This window comes from Schistosoma haematobium, chromosome 2 (genome assembly GCF_000699445.3).
Source record: "Schistosoma haematobium chromosome 2, whole genome shotgun sequence".
NCBI classification, from domain to species: Eukaryota; Metazoa; Platyhelminthes; class Trematoda; order Strigeidida; family Schistosomatidae; genus Schistosoma; species Schistosoma haematobium.
This window is the reverse complement of record NC_067197.1, coordinates 34,026,567-34,045,730: the sequence shown is the minus strand read 5'-3', so window position 1 is coordinate 34,045,730 and position 19,164 is coordinate 34,026,567. Positions and strand designations below refer to the sequence as shown.

The 19,164-nt window shown below is 35.2% G+C and overlaps 1 protein-coding gene across 2 annotated transcripts in view; it reads right to left on the bottom strand.

The window, feature by feature from the left end:
• Positions 1 to 705: 705 nt before the first annotated feature.
• MS3_00006781 (uncharacterized protein) overlaps positions 706 to 19,164 on the bottom strand; it is a 40,629-nt gene continuing 22,170 nt past the window's right edge. The window contains exons 12-23 of one of the 2 annotated variants that reach the window (XM_051215010.1): positions 18,404 to 18,560; positions 15,396 to 15,635; positions 14,308 to 14,851; positions 12,733 to 13,039; positions 11,228 to 11,557; positions 8,930 to 9,002; positions 7,265 to 7,415; positions 6,785 to 6,933; positions 5,867 to 5,955; positions 4,946 to 5,094; positions 3,666 to 4,771; positions 706 to 2,125 (exon numbers count right to left, since the gene is read on the bottom strand). In XM_051215010.1, coding sequence (XP_051068194.1) covers positions 4,741 to 4,771; positions 4,946 to 5,094; positions 5,867 to 5,955; positions 6,785 to 6,933; positions 7,265 to 7,415; positions 8,930 to 9,002; positions 11,228 to 11,557; positions 12,733 to 13,039; positions 14,308 to 14,851; positions 15,396 to 15,635; positions 18,404 to 18,560 — 2,220 coding nt within the window. In that variant the 3' untranslated portion in view covers positions 706 to 2,125; positions 3,666 to 4,740. The remainder of the gene's footprint in view (positions 2,126 to 3,665; positions 4,772 to 4,945; positions 5,095 to 5,866; positions 5,956 to 6,784; positions 6,934 to 7,264; positions 7,416 to 8,929; positions 9,003 to 11,227; positions 11,558 to 12,732; positions 13,040 to 14,307; positions 14,852 to 15,395; positions 15,636 to 18,403; positions 18,561 to 19,164) is intronic. The other variant, XM_051215012.1, reaches the window with a different exon arrangement.

Below are 19,164 nucleotides of genomic sequence, written 5' to 3'. Positions count from 1 at the left end.
ATACCCTGCTATACACAAGCATTTCACCAGATTTTTGGGAATAAAGACGGCTACTATTGCAATATGAAATGTTGGACTATAGTACGAGAAAAAAGATGCATTTTTCAACCCTACTGAGCAATGACGGTATCGAAGATTCTATCCTGCGTGACTGTTGTTTCTTGTTCATTCGTACTTAAGAAAAACGAAGTTGTGAGGCTGTAGACGAAGAAGTAATGGCCGAATGAGACTGGGATCAGTCGTCTCATCATTACTCTCCAGTTAGAGCTCTAGAGATTGTGCAATGCAGTGGTTTGAGATGTGCAGCCCTGACTGTCAGGCTTAATCTTTGGTCGCTTTGTCAATTTTCAACTGAACTGTATCCCTTACTGAATACTGTTTCTGTTAATCTATTAATGGAAACAATTAGTCGCTTTGATTTTTCGTACAATGTCTTAACAAGCGCTAATGAGGTGTGGCAACTTGAACCGATGCATATGTGTGCCTGGTCCTACGTTGTAGCGGACTGAATTAACAAGTATATATATGGTCAGGTTGTTCGAAATGTATTGCAGGGACCTAATTCTGATAACCTTTGTACTCTGACCGCGTTATCCATAATTATTTATTGATTGTACAACCTCAACTTCGTTTATTCCTACACAATATCGCTTCCTTTGTGTGGTGCATTTTCGGAGCCGTGTTGTACCTAAATAAATATTAGCATGAAGGCTAAACCACGACTTCTAGTTTACGACGGTGCATTTGTTTATTTAAAAGGTCGAAAAGTCCCACGAAAATACAATGCCTTTGAAACGACTAAGTAGTCGGTAGGGGTCAGGTGTGACGAGAATTTCGTTAAGACTTAACTATTAGCAATAAATGTGAGTTGCATGCACAATTCATTGAAACACACTCGGATTATCATTATCTGTTTCTTTCGAATCAGAAATACTACTGAATCCTACAACTCATCACCTAGCAAAATAATAGCACTACTAATTATACTAAAACAATCAAACTAAATATTGTTTATGATTATGAACAATGTATCATCACATTCGTGCTCAAAGAAAAATATCACTTCGATTTTATAGACAAAGAGAAAAACGAAAGAAAAAATCTTTAACAACTGAACGTAACATACACATGGAAATAAAAAATAAAATGGCATAAAACACATTAGATAATTTGCAAGATCACATAGTAAGGGGGGAAAACTATGAATTCCTTGAACCCTCTCGTCAGTCAGTCTGTTCCACTTTTAGTTCACTTGATGCTTACGAAATACACAAAATGGTAATTCATAGGAATCATGAGTCAGACAGAATTGAGATAATTCTTACCTATCCGAGTCATAAACCACAAAATACGCGATAGTACGGTCTACTCAATTAGACAGTTGGTTTTCTGTTAGTGTTACTTTATGTAAGCAAGAATTTCTCTAGAGTGAGCGAATAATATAGTAATGGGATTACTGATAGACTGCATGTGTCGAGAAACAAAATGAAAACAACATTCGTAAACGAGAAGATTATCGATAATGAAAGATCTTTTGTTTTCTGTCTAAAACTGATAGTTCTGCTCTATTCAGTAAAACGATAATGAATAAGAATGAAAATTCAGATGGATGAATTATATATGTTTCTGGTTACTATTCTTGCTAATATAACAGAGAGAGAAAAAGCGTGACATGACAGAAAGATTTTCACAGGTTAACGTAAGAGTCAAGAGAAAATGAACCATCCGAATTAGGGACAGGAGAAAAAAGCAATTCATATTGTGTACAGCGATTTAGGAGAAAATACAGTTATTGATTTGAAATCGTCTGCTGATGATAACAGTACATAATATACATCGAAAGACTAACAACGTAAAACTCCCCGACAAACCTATCCTATCAGTGGTAAGTAGCTGATTGGAATGGGTCCGACTGAACGTCGACGGTATTTGAACTAAGTGATTTTGGCCCACTCTGTGATCGAATGTGTTTAGCTCGTTGAGTCGGAGTAAGAGCTCCGACCTCCAGTTTTTGATGTGCTGCAGGCATTTGTTGTGTAGAACTGTTTTCCTTAGAAGTATTGCGTTTGATACCTTTGCTTCCAAGGCTTCTCGTAGTGTTAAATGAATGGCGATTATGGGTGCTCTAAAATGAGACAATTGAAAGCAGATCACAAAACTATATTTTATCTTAGAACAAAAGTACATTACATGGCCATGCCGCACAAATGCATATGTCACACACTTCATTGAATTTACAAGTAGACATCCCGAGAATACACATGATCAGCAGGATTACTTACAAGGGGAAAATAGACAATTTGAAGCCTTTCTAGGAGGACTGATAAAGAACCCAATCAAAGTTGTTTCTATTGAGAAAACATTTTGCTTAGGTAGATTAAGACCACCGTACACATTTAGTTTTCCGATAATTTTGTAGTGACAGATTTGTGAGTTTGATAGTCTTACTTACCTTTCATACGAATACGCACCGCCAACTACGATTTTCCAACCAACTATACCTTCAGCCCTCAATTCCTATTGTCTCCACGTTCTGTTCATTCATTTAATGTCTGGCATTAATTCCTGACGCAACGCGCTCCGTGACCTACCTTTTTTCCTTTTCCCTTCAGGATTCCAAGTTAGTGCTTGCCTCGTAATGCACTTTGATAGTTTCTTTAATGTGTCCTATCCACTCCCAGAGTATTTTCTTAATTTTCTCCTCAAATGGAAGTCGGTTTGTTTTCTGATACAGTGGGCCGTTGCCGATGGTATCCGGTCAACGGACACTGAGTATCTTACGTGGACAATTGTTTATAAATACTTGTATATTTTTTTACTATGGTTGTGGTAGTTCTGCACATTTCAGCTCCATACAATACAACTGTCTTAATGTTCGTATTGAAGATTCTGGCTTTGATATTGGTTGACAGTTGCTTTGAGTTCCGGATGTTTTTCAGCTCTAGAAATGCTACCCTTACTTTGCCAATCATTCCCTTCACATCTGCATTAGATCTTCCTTGCTTATCAATCATGCTGGCCAGGTACGTAAACATTTCCACCTGTTAAAGAGCTTTTCCATCAAATGTGATTTGGTTGCTGCACTCTGTGTTGTATTTCAGGATTTTGCTTCTTCCCTTGTGTATGTTGAGGCCTACTGAAGCAGAGACTGCTGCTATACTGACCGTTCTCACCCGCATTTGTCACTGTGTATGTGATAGAAGGGCTAGGTCATCTGCGAGATTCAAATCGTCTAAATGTACACAAGCTGTCCATCGTATTCCGTGCTTACCCTGAGATATGTAGGTCTTCATAATCCGGTCGGCCGCCCGAAGAAGAGTGAAAGTAACCAGTCTCATCTGACTCCGGTCCTCACTTGAAATGCGTCTGTCAGCTGTCCTCCATGCACAACATTGCAGTGTAGTCCGTCGTATGAATTCCGGATGATGTTGACGGTCTCCTCGTGTACACCAAAATGAAGAACATCCGTGTATTTAGTTTTGAGTCACATTCTGTGTGGGGACTAATGACATCACCCAGCTCCTCAACCTTACCCATATGGAGCGGGACTCAGACATAAAACATAGTGATTGAAAGTTGAACACCTGAACCACTTATCCACCATACCACAAAATTACAGTTTGTACTATATGAAGAAAATAGGCAATGTAACGTAGTAAACTTACAGTAGAACGTGTCCGTTTCTTGTTAAATGAATTTCCGATCGCACTTTTCGGCATAGTATCAAAAACACAAGACGGTTGAAATGGAGATTGAGTATTGTAATGTAATTGTACTTGTTGATGAATAATATTATTATCACGTAAACTATTACACAGGACAGCCTTCTCCTCAGAAGTAACTGGAATACAATCCTCATCAGATTCACTGTCAGTTGAAAGTCTTGAATTATAGCGTTTTCTTGATGTTTGTACAGTTTGTCCAACAACATCACTTTCATTGAACAACTCACTTGGTAACGTTTGCACACTAGCAGATCGTATAATTGGTGGCCACACTCCAGCTAATCTACCTATTTCATCACGAATGTGTTCATAGTCTTTACGTGAAACATGTCTATTGGATAACAATTAGAGAAGAACAATCCCAAGTATTTGTTTAACACACAAAACAAACAAGGATTTTCAAAAGGTTTAACTAATTAAACAACCGGTACAATTCTTGTACTATCCAACTAGTCGACAGAACATATCATTTTGCTGAAAATGTTTATTATATGGCAACTGTTACCGACTTTGAAGTGTGAAAAGTGAATGATATGAACATTCGGCTAATTAGACGAGCAATAATAGGTAAAACATTGTATGGTTGTGAGACCAATCGCCGTCAAGTTGACTTACAGGGCAGGCGCTTGAGGGTGAAACCGGAAGTCATGGGTTCGATTGCCTGCTGAGAGGGTCGTGTATGTACACTTCTGAAGAGCCTCATTCTGGGATAAATCTGGCAATCAGTGCTTTCACGTTTTCAATCGTTGTCTAAATCAACGATCTGCACAACTCTATATTGAAAATGATGATTTTCTTTACATAGTATATCATTTATTCCCTGAGATTTTCAAGGGTCGTTTTACTTGGAATGCAAGTATTGATGATAAGCGTTTCTCATTACAATAGACAATATTTACGTTGTACGGATTGATTTTCAAGTTGCAATAGATTCTACAACATTATGATCGTATTGTTTTGATAGAACAATGAGAGCCCGAAGTTGATCTGAACAATGTGATGGATTTGCATTATATTATTTCGAACTCTGTCTTCTTAGCGTTCTACTGAAATTGATAAACGGGACCAATTACTTCAAGTCGTATTGTTGACTTAATAAATATTATACTACTAATTACCGATAAAATAATCTGCATTTCAGTAGTTAAAGCATTTCACTAAATGTATGGAAGAAATCAACCAGTACTGAACAAAATGGAATGTATTCAAGACAGACATACCTGGGAAATAAAGCATGTTGAATATGACGTATTCGTTGTCGAAATGAAACGCCATCAACGATCGATTCCAAAATATATCCAAATAGTAAATTCCCCAATACTATTCCATGAAGAATTATTACAAAATAAACTGAAGGGAAACGACACAGCTGGAAATAAAATAAAAAAACCAATAACATCACATACAATCTAAAGAGTCTGTCAGAAATGTAAATAAACATTCAGAAAACTGTCCAACTCTTTTATGGAATGTTTTTCAGAAGAATCTCCTGTCTAGTAATCACACCCAAACCATTTGCACAACAAATACTAAGAAGTCAGTGATGGAAAATGCTAGTTAGCATCATCCACAATATAACACCATTAATGATGATGCCAATGGAATTCGAGCCCTATACATCAGTTAGAAATACATACTTTCGTTCGAATTAAACAATCAGAAGAATGTTTGCCAGCTATTTCAAACAGACAATCATTCATTCATTGGGAAAACAGGGAATAATTGTGGTTAAGAATTGTTAGGATGAAATTCTATAGAAAATGAATTAAGCTTTATATCAATAAACAAAAGGATAACAAAATAAAACTGAGGTAACCTAAAAATATATGAAAACAACAAAGCAGAAAATCACTTCTTTCATAGATTGCATTCGTCTTAGATCGATTTTGGTTGGAGTATCATTAAAAACCAGGAGGCACCAGACAGCTGTTTTGGCCACGTAGTGGACATCTCAAAAGTGCGTGCACACAAGCACGCCAGGGATTTAACACACGACCCTTACTTCAGGTCTCGCGGCGAATGCATATAGTTTAAAAAGTAGAATGGCCAGTATATTGTTAATCAACGAAAATCAATATAATTGGTCTGCAATTAATAAGAATAACTATGACACAGTGTTTCGTCCTTCACTGAAATCTTACTTCGAATAATTTGCGAACCACACGGGCTGGATGAGATGTTAAGTATAAGGATCCAGCAATACATGCAATAAGGTTGACAACGAATAAATCTATGGAATTGAAAAGTCATAGAGAAAATGGCAATTGCGTATTAGTTACAACCACAGTGAAAAAAAAATCTGCCTAAAATTATCAACATCTTGAAGTTAATGCATAATATAACCATGTATTACATGCAACAATACACATATTATGATTGTGATTAAAAGGGAAATCCATACTGTTGTCTGTCTTGATCAATAGTAAAGACAAGGAGAACTTATGAAGGTTGTAAACAGTAGGAGGATTGTGGCTGAAAGTGGAATTTAGAGCACGCATTCCGTCCTCCATGGCACTCATCAGCTGGATATGCCTGCATCCCAGTGTGACTCGAACACAATGCCTACGCTTCAAACGCTCAATCCGATATGCACTGAGCTAATGAGTCAAGACAGTTACAATTCAAAAGTTTCACACATTTCAATTCCAGTACGACTGTCCTGATTGACACATCAGATCACAACGAAATGAACATATCGTCTATACGAAAATACAATAGTCTTAGCCAATTATCATCTCTCAATTTTTTTCTTATGATCCTCAAGAAGATTGTCGTAAACAACTGAACTCCCATTAACAGTGATTGTTGCGGTGCAATGATTAACATCGACTAAGTTGGAAACTTGCATCTAGTCTAAATGAATTGTCATTGCATAAACTGTCTTCTGGTATTACAAACAATCAACCGGAAACACTAAACCTAGGTTTCGTATTAGCTGGTGGCAGTCGTCAGAAAACGAATTCATTGTTAAAATACCAATCCAATCATGAGAGGTCAAACAAATAATAATAATAATAATTTGGACAATATAAGACAATAATTAGAAAGAAACAACTTACGATTAGAAAGAATTGACCGACGATATGGTGCAGATTTAGAGAATACAATAGCCAATATGATATATTGATAGACAGATACGGAGAATATGGCCGTACTTTCATAATTTTTTAATTCATAATCTTCATGATAAGTAAACAGTGGTAAATACCTTCAATGAAATAAAGGATAATGATGATAGCAATCAAAGGAGTTGCATGAAGGGATAATGTGCTTTAGAATGAAAGGACCGCTCAACCAACCCATAAAAGTCTGTCCACACATTAACACTACCTAGCGGATCATCGCTAACAAGATATTATAAGTAAACAATAGCAGTCTATATGTTCCTTAAGTAATTTTTGAAACAATATAATACATCGATTTGATTACAATTATCAAGTTAATGCACTAACAGGTGCTTAAAACAGATATCAACGCAACAACCAATACAAACGGATGCTACAGATAAACATCACAACATGAGAAACATATTCACTAACCATGGTTGTAGTCGGGTAAACACGAAGACTGAAAATTGTACAAGACCACAAGTGAGTAACTGCAAACCCAATGATAACAAGGTCACAGTTGACACTAGTCGCATCGCAGGAGGTTCCACCGAGAGACGAGGATACGCCGGAGTATAACCAACTAATAAAAAAAACCAATACATCTTTTTAAAGAAAAAATAACCAATAAACAATATTCGTGAAATTACGGAGAATGACCATTCTATTATTTAAATAATTTAGGCTAGACCACTTGCATGAAAAACACTTTGCTTCATGAAACGTGACGTTCTGCATACAAACAAACGTTCTACACCAATCAGGTCACATAAATGATTTTCTCGTTTTGCAACTATGTCTTAACTTGACACGGTTCTCTTTCAGTCTTATTCGTGCTACTGTTACCTGGTAGTCATGTAAAAATATATCTGCTGTACGTGTTTAATCGACTTCTCGGGACAATCGACAATCCAACATGAACAGCATTCAACAGTATTGGAGTATAGAGAAATTATGCCGTTGAAAGTGATTACATTTGTATTTACCACACGAACTCCAAGGAGATCTATCACAACAGAGTAGTTGTTCAACCTGAACACTAACAATCACGTTCAAATCGAATTGAATTTAGTGACGTATCGATGAAAGATATTAATGTAGCTTGTATTTCAAAAATAAAATGAACCCAACCGCAATAAGTAAATAATGTCTGCTATTGAGAACATGAAGACATTGCAGGGATTATTTTCGATAAGAGGGAAATTCTGTTGAAGAAACCTAGTGTTAGTCGTGAAATCTCAATGATTTCCGAATCGATAGAGAGAAACTAAGGTGAAATTAAGGAAACATAAATCAATCTGCTTATTCATATAAGGTACGATAGTTCGAGTGAGGTCATTATTCGTGAGGCTTTAAGTGAAATATCCAATTGTAGATCAGAATAAATTATCCACCTGAAAAATCAATAAAGTGAATGTTGTCAGCATAATGACAACAAGGATTGTATGTAGACAAAAGTGAGTTCCCAGGTTCCCTGTTGTCTACATCTAAACATCCAACATAACAGGTTAGGAGAATATTTAGTTGAAATTTTTTATCGGTATAGGGTTGAGAAGATCATCGAATGTTTCTCGATATCACTCTCGTGGTCGAACGTCCGGAGTTCGATTATCAGTTGCAGAATCATGAATGAGCACTGTTAAGGAGTCCCATACTAGAATAAAACGAATATCCAGTGTTCCTAGGTTTTCAACGTTTCTCGTACAAGTGTTACCGACTTATTGAAGAATACGGTTGATATTATACACGTCCCCACATTCATGTAACATAGTAAAAAAACATAGAAACATATCGACAAATTGTTTAAACTGAACTTTGAAATCCACCATGGTATCCATACACAAACAAAAAGAAAGAGAACAATCACAGTTTTTAAAAACTGATAACAGTAAGTAACCTACTAAATGTTTTCAGTTTTCTCCGACGGTTGAACAAACAAACAAAAAACCAATAAGATAGGTAGTGAAGAAAAACAAACAAATTCATTAAAGAAACTTCCGACATCCGAATTAAAGATATCTATCAACCCAGACAGAATGAATACCAGAACACCGACGTACACTATTCAGTGTATAAATAAATACTTTCTCAACTTACACGTGAGACCCAAAGTGGTAATGAGAAAAAAGTCGATAAACGTATATTGCAGGTCAGAAATATTACTGCCAATCTAGTGAGAAAGATGGAAAAAAAACCAAAAAAATGTAAGAGAAGTACCACTACAACTACCAACCACAACAAAATGATCAAAGAAAACAAGTGCTTAATTTGTAATCGGAATTTATTATTTTGCTTCGTCTACAAATTACATTATTTTTCGATTTATGAAACAATACGTCTACAATTATAATTCGTCTAAAGGAGTGAATATTCTAATGAACACTATTAATACCTACTTAAATTATTTGTCTTGATTTACAATCTGAAATGAGTATAAATATGCAAATAAAGGGCGGCCTGCTTGAGCATCTGGGCTACCTGTTCCTGTCATCTAGATATTTCAACAAGTTATCTATTTTTGTTTGTTTTAATATATCATTATGTTTATTAATCGCATAACCTATTCTGCTGCGTTTCTGAAAAGTGTACAACCTTTCGTTGTCAAAGTTACAAAAAACACAATAAGAGACAATGTGGTTGCTGGCAATATACAACGAAAAGAATGTACATTATTCAGATGTTCATTTATTGAACTGCTAACATCTAACTGGCGATCACTCAATATTTATCGCCAGGACCGACCAAGAAGAAAGAAACGGAAACTTGTTGAAATACTTTGCGCTGAGAATTCTATATTGTACCAAAAATATAACATTGAATAAAGCTGATGATGATAATAATAATAATAAAATACAAGGTATATTTAGGTATAATTCAGGCACATGGTTGATGAATCCATTCAACACATTAATCATGGTATGTACCAGTCAAATACTGAGTTGGAAGGGAAGTGTATAATCATACAGCAATGAAACCCAAGTATTCTTGCTGTTTGCCATCAGCGTCAATCTATTTGAATTCGTCAAACGGATTCGAAATGTGTTCACGAAGCAATCAACAGATAACAAAACGAATGAATCTGACTGATGGTTGAGAACTCTCCCCAGTAAGCACTATCAATGCTATTATTACTACTACGATTGTATTCAAAACAACCGTTGATTCAACTCCCAGATAAGAACAATTGATCTTACACCAGCACTCACACTTTTTTGAATTCCAGTGATGTGTAGATAGCACTTTATCGTTTAGAGCATTTGGCTTACAAGCAATTAATAGCTCGCCCGAATCCTACTCAATCACGTTAAATTAAGAACCCTGGTAGCATCACCGTCTCTTACACAAACATTACATAAACTGTTTAGTGCGATTACTACTATAAATATATACAAAATAGATTGAGTCTTTTGCATACAAATGATCTTTGGAGATAGACCGATATCGACTACAAGGAAACCGTGAATCGCACAACACAAGTAAAAACACGAGAACAGTAGATAAGGATTTATGATATAAGAACTGTCAAAGTTCTACTTGGCATTAATTAATCTAACAACATGATGTCTGAAAACCAAATACCAGTAACTAACAAATAGAACTAATTCACTAAGTCATGAAATCGCTCCTACTTAAAACATAATTACAAGTCGTATACGACTGGAAGGAATAACTTCAGCAGGTCACTCACATACCAATCAATATAATACGTGTAAAACAAATCAATATACAACTGGCAACCTGAATTCACCTAGTAAGCAATCAACGATTTACCCAGTATAGTCACATATTTACTGACTAAACTTCATTCCAGCCAAAACAGTATGGTGATATTGACGTAATGATCGAAGCAAAGCAGATAATCAATGAAAATGAACAATCATCTGTTGGCTCATTTATAACTACGAAAATAATGCTCAAATGTGGTTATGGAAATAAATAAATAAATAGAGATTTTAAACATAGATCAAGTGTGTAGAGTTTCAGTTTAAATACTTCCATATTATAATCAATGCAGGAAACTGGAATACATAATAGAGCTCTTCCTATTATTTACTTCTCTTAATAATGTGATTTTACCAGGAAAAAACACATTTTGTTTTGCAACTTTTATGTATCCACTCCTTCCATTGTATAATTGTCCAATTCACTCTGACTAATGCCATAAAAATTCTACTATTTCTACCACGAAGAAACACGCTTGACTAGAAAGTAATTGCAATTACTACACAAAAGTATTTGACGTGGAATCACATAAGCGGATTAGAAAACAGTAATATATATTATATACCAATAACAATGGTTGAACCAGACTAACATTCATTAAAAAAAGGAATATTCTTCGTTTTATGCGTTTAAACAGTAGAAGGTAAAAAGGAATACCAAAACCAAACTTACATAATATAAAAGTACAACAGAGTAAAATTGAATCATTGAATAACCGACCATAAATTTAAATGCACCAAAACTAGTAGCCAACGCGCAACGACCTTCACGAATAAGTGTAGGCACACAGCTAATATTTTGTTGCTTCGATGTGAAAGGACTAGCAACACTGGCTTCAGCTTCGCTTAATGCAATTCCAGCATGTGCTACTTTCAATGCACCACAATCGTTAGCGCCATCACCACACATTGAAACAAAATAACCAACTGATTGAAGTGATTCGATCAGTTGAGCTTTTTGTTCCGGACGAAAACGAGCAAACACAGTACCCTTCACTACAAGCTGAGAAACGCACACACAGAAAGAAAAAAAGACAGAAAACAATTAGAAACAAATCTAAACACAACAGTGCTATTAACATTGAAATATTCACGCTTCGAAACTAAAAATATATTGCAAGGTGGATAAATCACGAAAGAAACAGGAAAAGGTATACAGAAAAGTGTAGTAAAAGACTATCATTTCACTTCTTGTGCTGTCCTTACCAAACATTCGGTAGTCCAGATCATCATTCAGAGAGACATGGTGAGGTCTGATCAGTTTAGAACAAATGAAATAGATCTGAAAATCGTGAGACTAATCAAATACAACGACGTTTCGCCGACCCAAATTTCCGTGAAAAATACCGTAGTTTCATAACTACAAGTGGACAGATTACAATTAGCTGATAATTGATTAGTTACCGATATCGTGTCTGTCTAGTCCTTTTAATGTTGACCAAATTCCATCCATGACGATCCGAATCCTACATAGGGAACCAGTACTCTCAGGTGCACCTCGCAGACAAGTGTTAGCAAGAAACCCAGGTCAAAACTTTCTTATCGACTACCTCCAACCACCAAACATCAAGTGGACAATTACTTTTAGATGCGTTAACAAAACGTCAACACGCCATAAACGTATGCTAATTACTGAGTTAGTACTGTTGAAAAAATACTGTGTATAACATTGACGCAAATCCAACTATGTACACACTGTAAGATCTGTGGATATCAAATTGAAAATTGGGTGTGTTTTCCATTTCAGTAAAACAACACAAAACTTGTTTGTGCCAATGCACTTTGTTATCACACTGTTTTGGTTGTACATTGAGTGTATTTTGCATAAGAAAGTACACAAAATTAAAGACTAAGCACTCAAGCCTGTTACAATGATGAAGTATTTCAAACAGTAAAAGTCTAAACATTGTCTAGCGACAAGTACACAAAGCTGAACATGTATATACGTCATACATTATTTTGATATCTCTGCATATCAATCCACATAATACTTTAGTTACATAAAACACGTCTGCTGTGTGAATAATACATTTCTCTACACAAATGATAGGAGGTTTGAACTTAACACCTAACTAACGATCATTAAGCACTACGAGTTCACCTCAGTGAATTAGTCGAAAGACTATGTCCATTTTAAAATCACCTTCGATATACATTGATAATCCCATTATTACTCACCTTTGGTATAAGCCAGGGATAATATTCTCGTATGATAGCCCACGTTTTGCCAGACATAGCTAGGTGGAAATCAGGTCGATCGAGCATCCGTATAGATACAGAATGAGTGGGATTCAAACGACGATTTGATACTGAATGCAAATCATCTTTCGAATAACATCCACTCTTTCTTCCTTCATAGTGGTGATGTTGTTGATGATCGGATAAAGAAGCACGAGGGTGACCATTCACTGAAACATTAGGCACCGCAGTTATATCTGTCAGTGGACTTGAAGACGGTGAGGAATGCTGTTCACATCCCCGTGAACTGAGCGAAAATCAAATTAAAACAAACAAATACACACAAATAATAATCGTGGAATTTAATAGATTTAAAAGTATTCTTCAAAAAAAAACACAATTAATGGATAGTGAGACATTTGAGTTGTGAATAGCTTCAGATCACTGCGGTCACATCAGAACACTAGGGGAACGTTATTCGACGAATTATTAGTTCGGTTTACATATCTTCAGTAAACGTAATCCAAGTAGTTGGTTAGTCGAATAATGATTGACATACTCAGCTTCAATCCATACAGTTTGTGGCAAACGTCAACGAAGTTATGTGCAACGGAATTAGAACTGGCCACCAAATAGGTCAAACAGGAATCTATTAATCACGAATCCATCGTTCCATAGGAGACATCATTCATGCAGATTTATAGTACTCAATAGTCAGGATGTTTATATCATGAGGTCTCGCATCTAGTTACATAATTTCGAACTGTCATACAATGGTGAACGGAAATCTGCGCAATGCCTACAATGACTTCAGATCACCCAACTTCTAGTAATTTCAGCAACATCTAAACCATAAATCCTTATCTACTATGTTGTAGAAACATATGCAGGGTTTTCAGATGTCACACGATCCAGTTTAATTCAAGGTTGAGTGAACACTTCTGAAATTAGTGATTGAATTATGATCGTTACTTGCGAACTGCCCTGTTTGTCAACTAACTTTTAACAGTATCTGTGAACGCACAATTGTACAATGCAGAGAACTTAAATATCGAAATATGGCTTGAAACAGGAAGGTGAGTAATCGTATGGTTGACTACGTACTCCATACAAATAGTCAAAAAACTAAATAGAGATCAAAATGTAGAACATCCCAACTGATTCAAGATGTTATTCATGAATAATCCAGGTGCTGAGTTGTTAGCATGCAACTTGAAGTTCAGAGATTTCAAGGTACAAGTAAGGTAGAGATAAGATCTGGTAGTCAATGTTGGTCAACAAAAGTAATAACATTTACTTAGGCTGTACATTCGAATTTGTAGTTGTTTGGTAAATATATATAGGTCTATAGAAAGATAGAAAAATACCACGCAAATGGTTCAAGGGCTATGTTAATGAAGAGGCAATTATAAAGCGGATATATAGGTAAGATATACATAGTAGAATGATCACTGATGACGTGCTTCCTAGAGGGTTTTCTAAACAGTCTAGATGAAAGCGATTACATTTACATAACGGAAAAAATAAATATTGGTTTAGTAGGAGATTTTCACAAATGAATTCATATGAACTTACACACATGGGACATCTTCACATAAGCGATGCATCAATTTTCGAGATTTCCTACCACTCCTTACAGAGAATGTGCGCGGATCAACATCAGTTTCAGTCGAAGTATTATTAACAGGTTGAGATCTATGAGACTTTCTCGTTGTTCTTGTTTCAGTTGTAGCTGTCACTTCAGTGACTGGTTTGTGTAAATCTTCAGCATAATGAAATTCAACTAATGAATCGTATTGTTGATTGAAGAAGTTTTCCTCAAATAAAGAATTTGCTGCATTAAAACTTGAGTGTGTACGTGGTCTATTGTTGTTTCTTGTTCCTTGTGATTGTGTCAACGAAACAAGTGGTAAACTAACATGATTTGAAGAAGTATGACTGTGTGGTTGATCACTGGGTAGATCAACTTTGGTAGAACAAGCTACAGAATCATTCGGACTAGATGACTGAACATGACGAGGAAATGGTGGTGGTTTTGCAGACACAAGAATAATACGATCCAGTTCATCGATCATCTCGCAATCTCGAGCTACTGACAATGCAGTCAACATATTATCACCTAAGTAAGAAGGTTGAATGATGAGCAACAACGCATTTTGTCAATTCATATTACTAACAAACGTAAATTATAATTGACAAGAATTATTAATTTATGGAATTTCATTGAGTCACAAAAATTGAAAGAAAATCATGTAAACTATTTCAATTTAATATTCATTACAATTTTCCACCATACTGATATCGTGGTTAACTGGGATTCTTGGAAATAAGACAATGAAAAAAGCACCACATTAGAGAGACACTGTTCACTAAATATGAGCTTAGATAGATAACAGACTCAAGCATGTAGCTTATTAGTTTGACCGTGACAGACTAATTCGATATACAAAGGTTAAAATTCAGATACAAAATGATGATAATAATAATAATAATATACTTTGAAGGTCAACAGTACATTTATACAGATTTAGAATATTCCAAGTTCAGGTTCAACGTATATCTATGTAGACTGACGTTAATAACTGTTAGAGAAAATAATCTAAAAAATCGCTTTCAAGAGAAATCACATTGAAAACAATCACACCAATGAGAAAGAAACATACCAGTTACCATCACAGGTCGAATATTGGCATATCTTAAAGTTTCAATCACTTGAGTTGTTTCCGGTTTCAAACGGTTCTCCATGATCAGTAGACCAAGAAATCGTAAATTCTGTTCAACGCGCTCCCTAGATACGTGTAAAACTTTTGTATAGGTTGCTTTCAATGGTTTCCAAGCTAACGCTAAAACTCGATAACCTTCACGTGTGTATTCCAACAGAGTAGAATGGAAATCTCTAGGAACTAAAGAACAGAAGAAAACAATAACTGAAGTTCCTTAACAAACACAACTGATATACAACTTTATCAGGGAGTAATCTAAAAGCAACATCAGTTGAACACATTGACATTTATTTGAATAAAACACTGTGTTTTAATATAAGGATTAACAGAGAATTGAAGTTACCAATAAACGCCTGTGTAAATCAGATATTTGTTCGATGAAGAGAGAAAACTTTGAATGTTTTGGTTCTAGTTAACATTTTATTTTAGTTCCAGTGTTTCGCTAATGACTGTACATTTACGAAAAATGACAATATAAAGAGATATTTGTACTTATAATAAAAGTAAAGTATAGAAACAACTGAATCACAATCGAGAATGCAACTGTCAGGCTTTAAGTGAAATTCACATATCACAAATGGTAGAAATACTTTTGCCACAGTAAAGAAAAATGAGTGTTGAACGTATTAATTGTCCAAGTTTCTTTCCGTAAACTGTGCGTAAAAAACAAATCGACGCTACCCTTAAATTTTAGCCCAAAGTTATTAATTCTGAACTAAATTCTAACCCGGTGGCATCATATTTTATGGACGAACTAATCAGACAATACCTTATACAGAAAATTGTTGCATTATAGCTAATACAAGTTTGTGATAAAAATCTTGACCAACATCGAAGAAAGGACTCATTAGTCTTTTTAGTTCCCTATGAGGATTTAGAGAAAACGAATAATTTGTGTTTATAAGGACGAGTTTTTATATCGTTGCTTTTCAATTAACAGGCATATTAACATGTAAAGGAATTCAATAAACTCAATAACTATGTAAGATTCGTTTACAATTTGTAATATTATTGTTTTATATTCTTCACTGTTGTTTTAATCTGTTCCCTATACTTTAATCTCGGCTAAAACTTATAAACAACACACTAAGTGTAGAGAATATTGAAACTCTTCTAATAAAATAATCTAAGAAACAAAGAAAATCAACACAGTAGCTATGCTAGTTGAAATAGTAATAGCAATAACAACAAAAGGACAAGGCCTAGAATAAACGCAAAAATATAGTAAAGAAACTTCAGAATTTCAAAAGATATTGACAACACTATATTGATAAAAACACATAATAAACTTTTCTATAGAATGAAAGAATTCCGGACTCAAATAGGTTTAATTAAGAAAAGAAAAATATTTTAATCAGGCAAAACGGAGGTCATTGGAGAGAAATAAAGTTATTTTAGTACAAGATAATGTGGTAAACAGAACTATGTACCTATATTTTTTCTTGGAAAGAAAACTCTGAAGTATGCATTTATTTCAAATACCATTTACCAAAATTAAATTAAAATTTTAAATTCATTCAAATCAATAACCGCTGAAGCCTAAAGTAAATAGCACTAAGCCAGAGTACATTCAGTCCAGAACGAAGCTAGGTGTATGCTTCATTCGAACAGAAACGAAGCCCTATTTCATTATTCCAGGCAGGGATTTTCAGGCTTATAGGCCTGCTTTGAGCACTCAAAGTAGAGATGCCGTCCACTCTCGACACCCGTTTAAAAGCATCCGGAAGCATACCGACAAGTCACTACACCGAGCAAAACACCGGTCCTGATCATACCTAAAACAGTGAACAATAGATGGCATGCGACCGCACGACCCAGATCCAACTACGAGCATTTTAACTAAACAAATCTAATATACTATTTTGGACCGAGAGTTGCAAACAACCAACCGACAAATGTGTATACATCGATCTTGTAAGACGTCAATCAGAATGTGAATATTTCATATGCAAAATGTATGACTATGCTTGTGCAGAACTAGAATTTTTGACTGAAAGAAACACTGCTGAACAAACAAATATTCCATTCAGTTCAGTAATGGTTTCAAAATGTATAATACAAATATTTTGCTACAGCATTGGTCTGTGTCGATTTTCAATCTGATCACAGACAGTCAAGTCGTAGATTGTGTCCCGATGATTTCATTTATCGAAGGATATCATCTATCTTCGTGGGTTGGTGTCTAATGAAATTTGAGAACGAAATAAAAAAGACAGTTGGCTTTTATCACCAAGTGTCACCTGTGGCGTGAGTGATAGCTCAGTCTTTGACAAGAAAAGAGTATAGTGAACACTGGTTTGTTTCGCATCATTTATTGGCTATGAAACGTGGCTACTCAAAGAGGATGTCTACAGGTTACCAGTATTTGATTACAGATGTCTTCGAATCCTGAATTTTTTATTTTACGACAACCGAGTGAAGGATGCTATAGTTACGTACTCGGTAACCGACCAAGATAGTTATAACAAGTCTTAAGCTGTCCAGCAACCCCCTACTTTGATGTAAGATGTTGGATAGTATAACCAGCGGCTGTCAAATCGAGAATTACGATCAGTCCACGAAGTCATTGACTGTTGGTCTCAGACACGTTGGTAGGTGCATACAACCTGGTCGGCACAATCAGTGGTTAAAGATGCTAGATGGAATAACTTCGACTCGCTTACAAAGGTCAACATACATTTTACATCTTCAGTTTTAAAACGATTAAATACTTTTTGTCACACGAATTCAAGAAACTTTCTTGAACAAGACTGTACACGCCAAATCATCTTACTGTACATAATGTTAGTGCCACTTTGGTATACATATTTATCATTTCGTCTCAGAGTGTTAAAATGGTGTCGGAAATTGTGTTGATATATGTTTGTGTTAGGTTTAACGTTGAATATGACCGACCGGTTGTATTAACATTTTAAAAAAATTCTTGACAATATTCACATCTTACTTACTAGTATCATATCTGCACAATAATTCAATAGTTTCAGGTGCACCTTTAGTATAGATATTGAAATGATTTTGATTGAGAGCACGAGTAATCACAGACATACGTTGTAATGAAGAACTGAATGGAAATTGACGTAAAATACCCACTTCATATGGAATATCCTACAAGTGTGTGAAATCAGGATTTTCAATTTCAATAAAAAGCATTTTTATAGAACAGAGAAAAGAAGGAAGTCGTAATTTACTCAGCTGACATGCAGCAACCTCAAACTCTAAAAATATTATAATCTATTGGAATAAGCTAATAATCCATCTATGCTTTCCGAACACTATAAATATTGTTTACCAAAATCACCTGCGTTGTATTCAGATATTCACTGTGTTTTAGCATTACCTTAGGTGATTTCATACCGTAAGTCTATAAGGGCAAGTAGTGACCATGATACCCAATTCCAACAAGTTTTAGGATGCCGAAACATAACAACATTACTTGAAAATAAGTTCGATCATTAAAGAGCTAAACCATGAAACCGTATAAACGACCATTTTGTGAATACCTAGGCAAACTATGTCAAACCAGATACCTTAGTAGCAACAATTGACCTTCATTTAGAGCTTAAGATAGTTAAATAAAACATGATTGGAAATCTTTCTTAATAGAGGTGAAGGCTTCCACAACGCTACAGAAGTCAAGCCCCATATTGGTCTTTTACTTACAACTACACTGATTCAATCGATGGGAATCAACATTCAGCTTAAATTATAG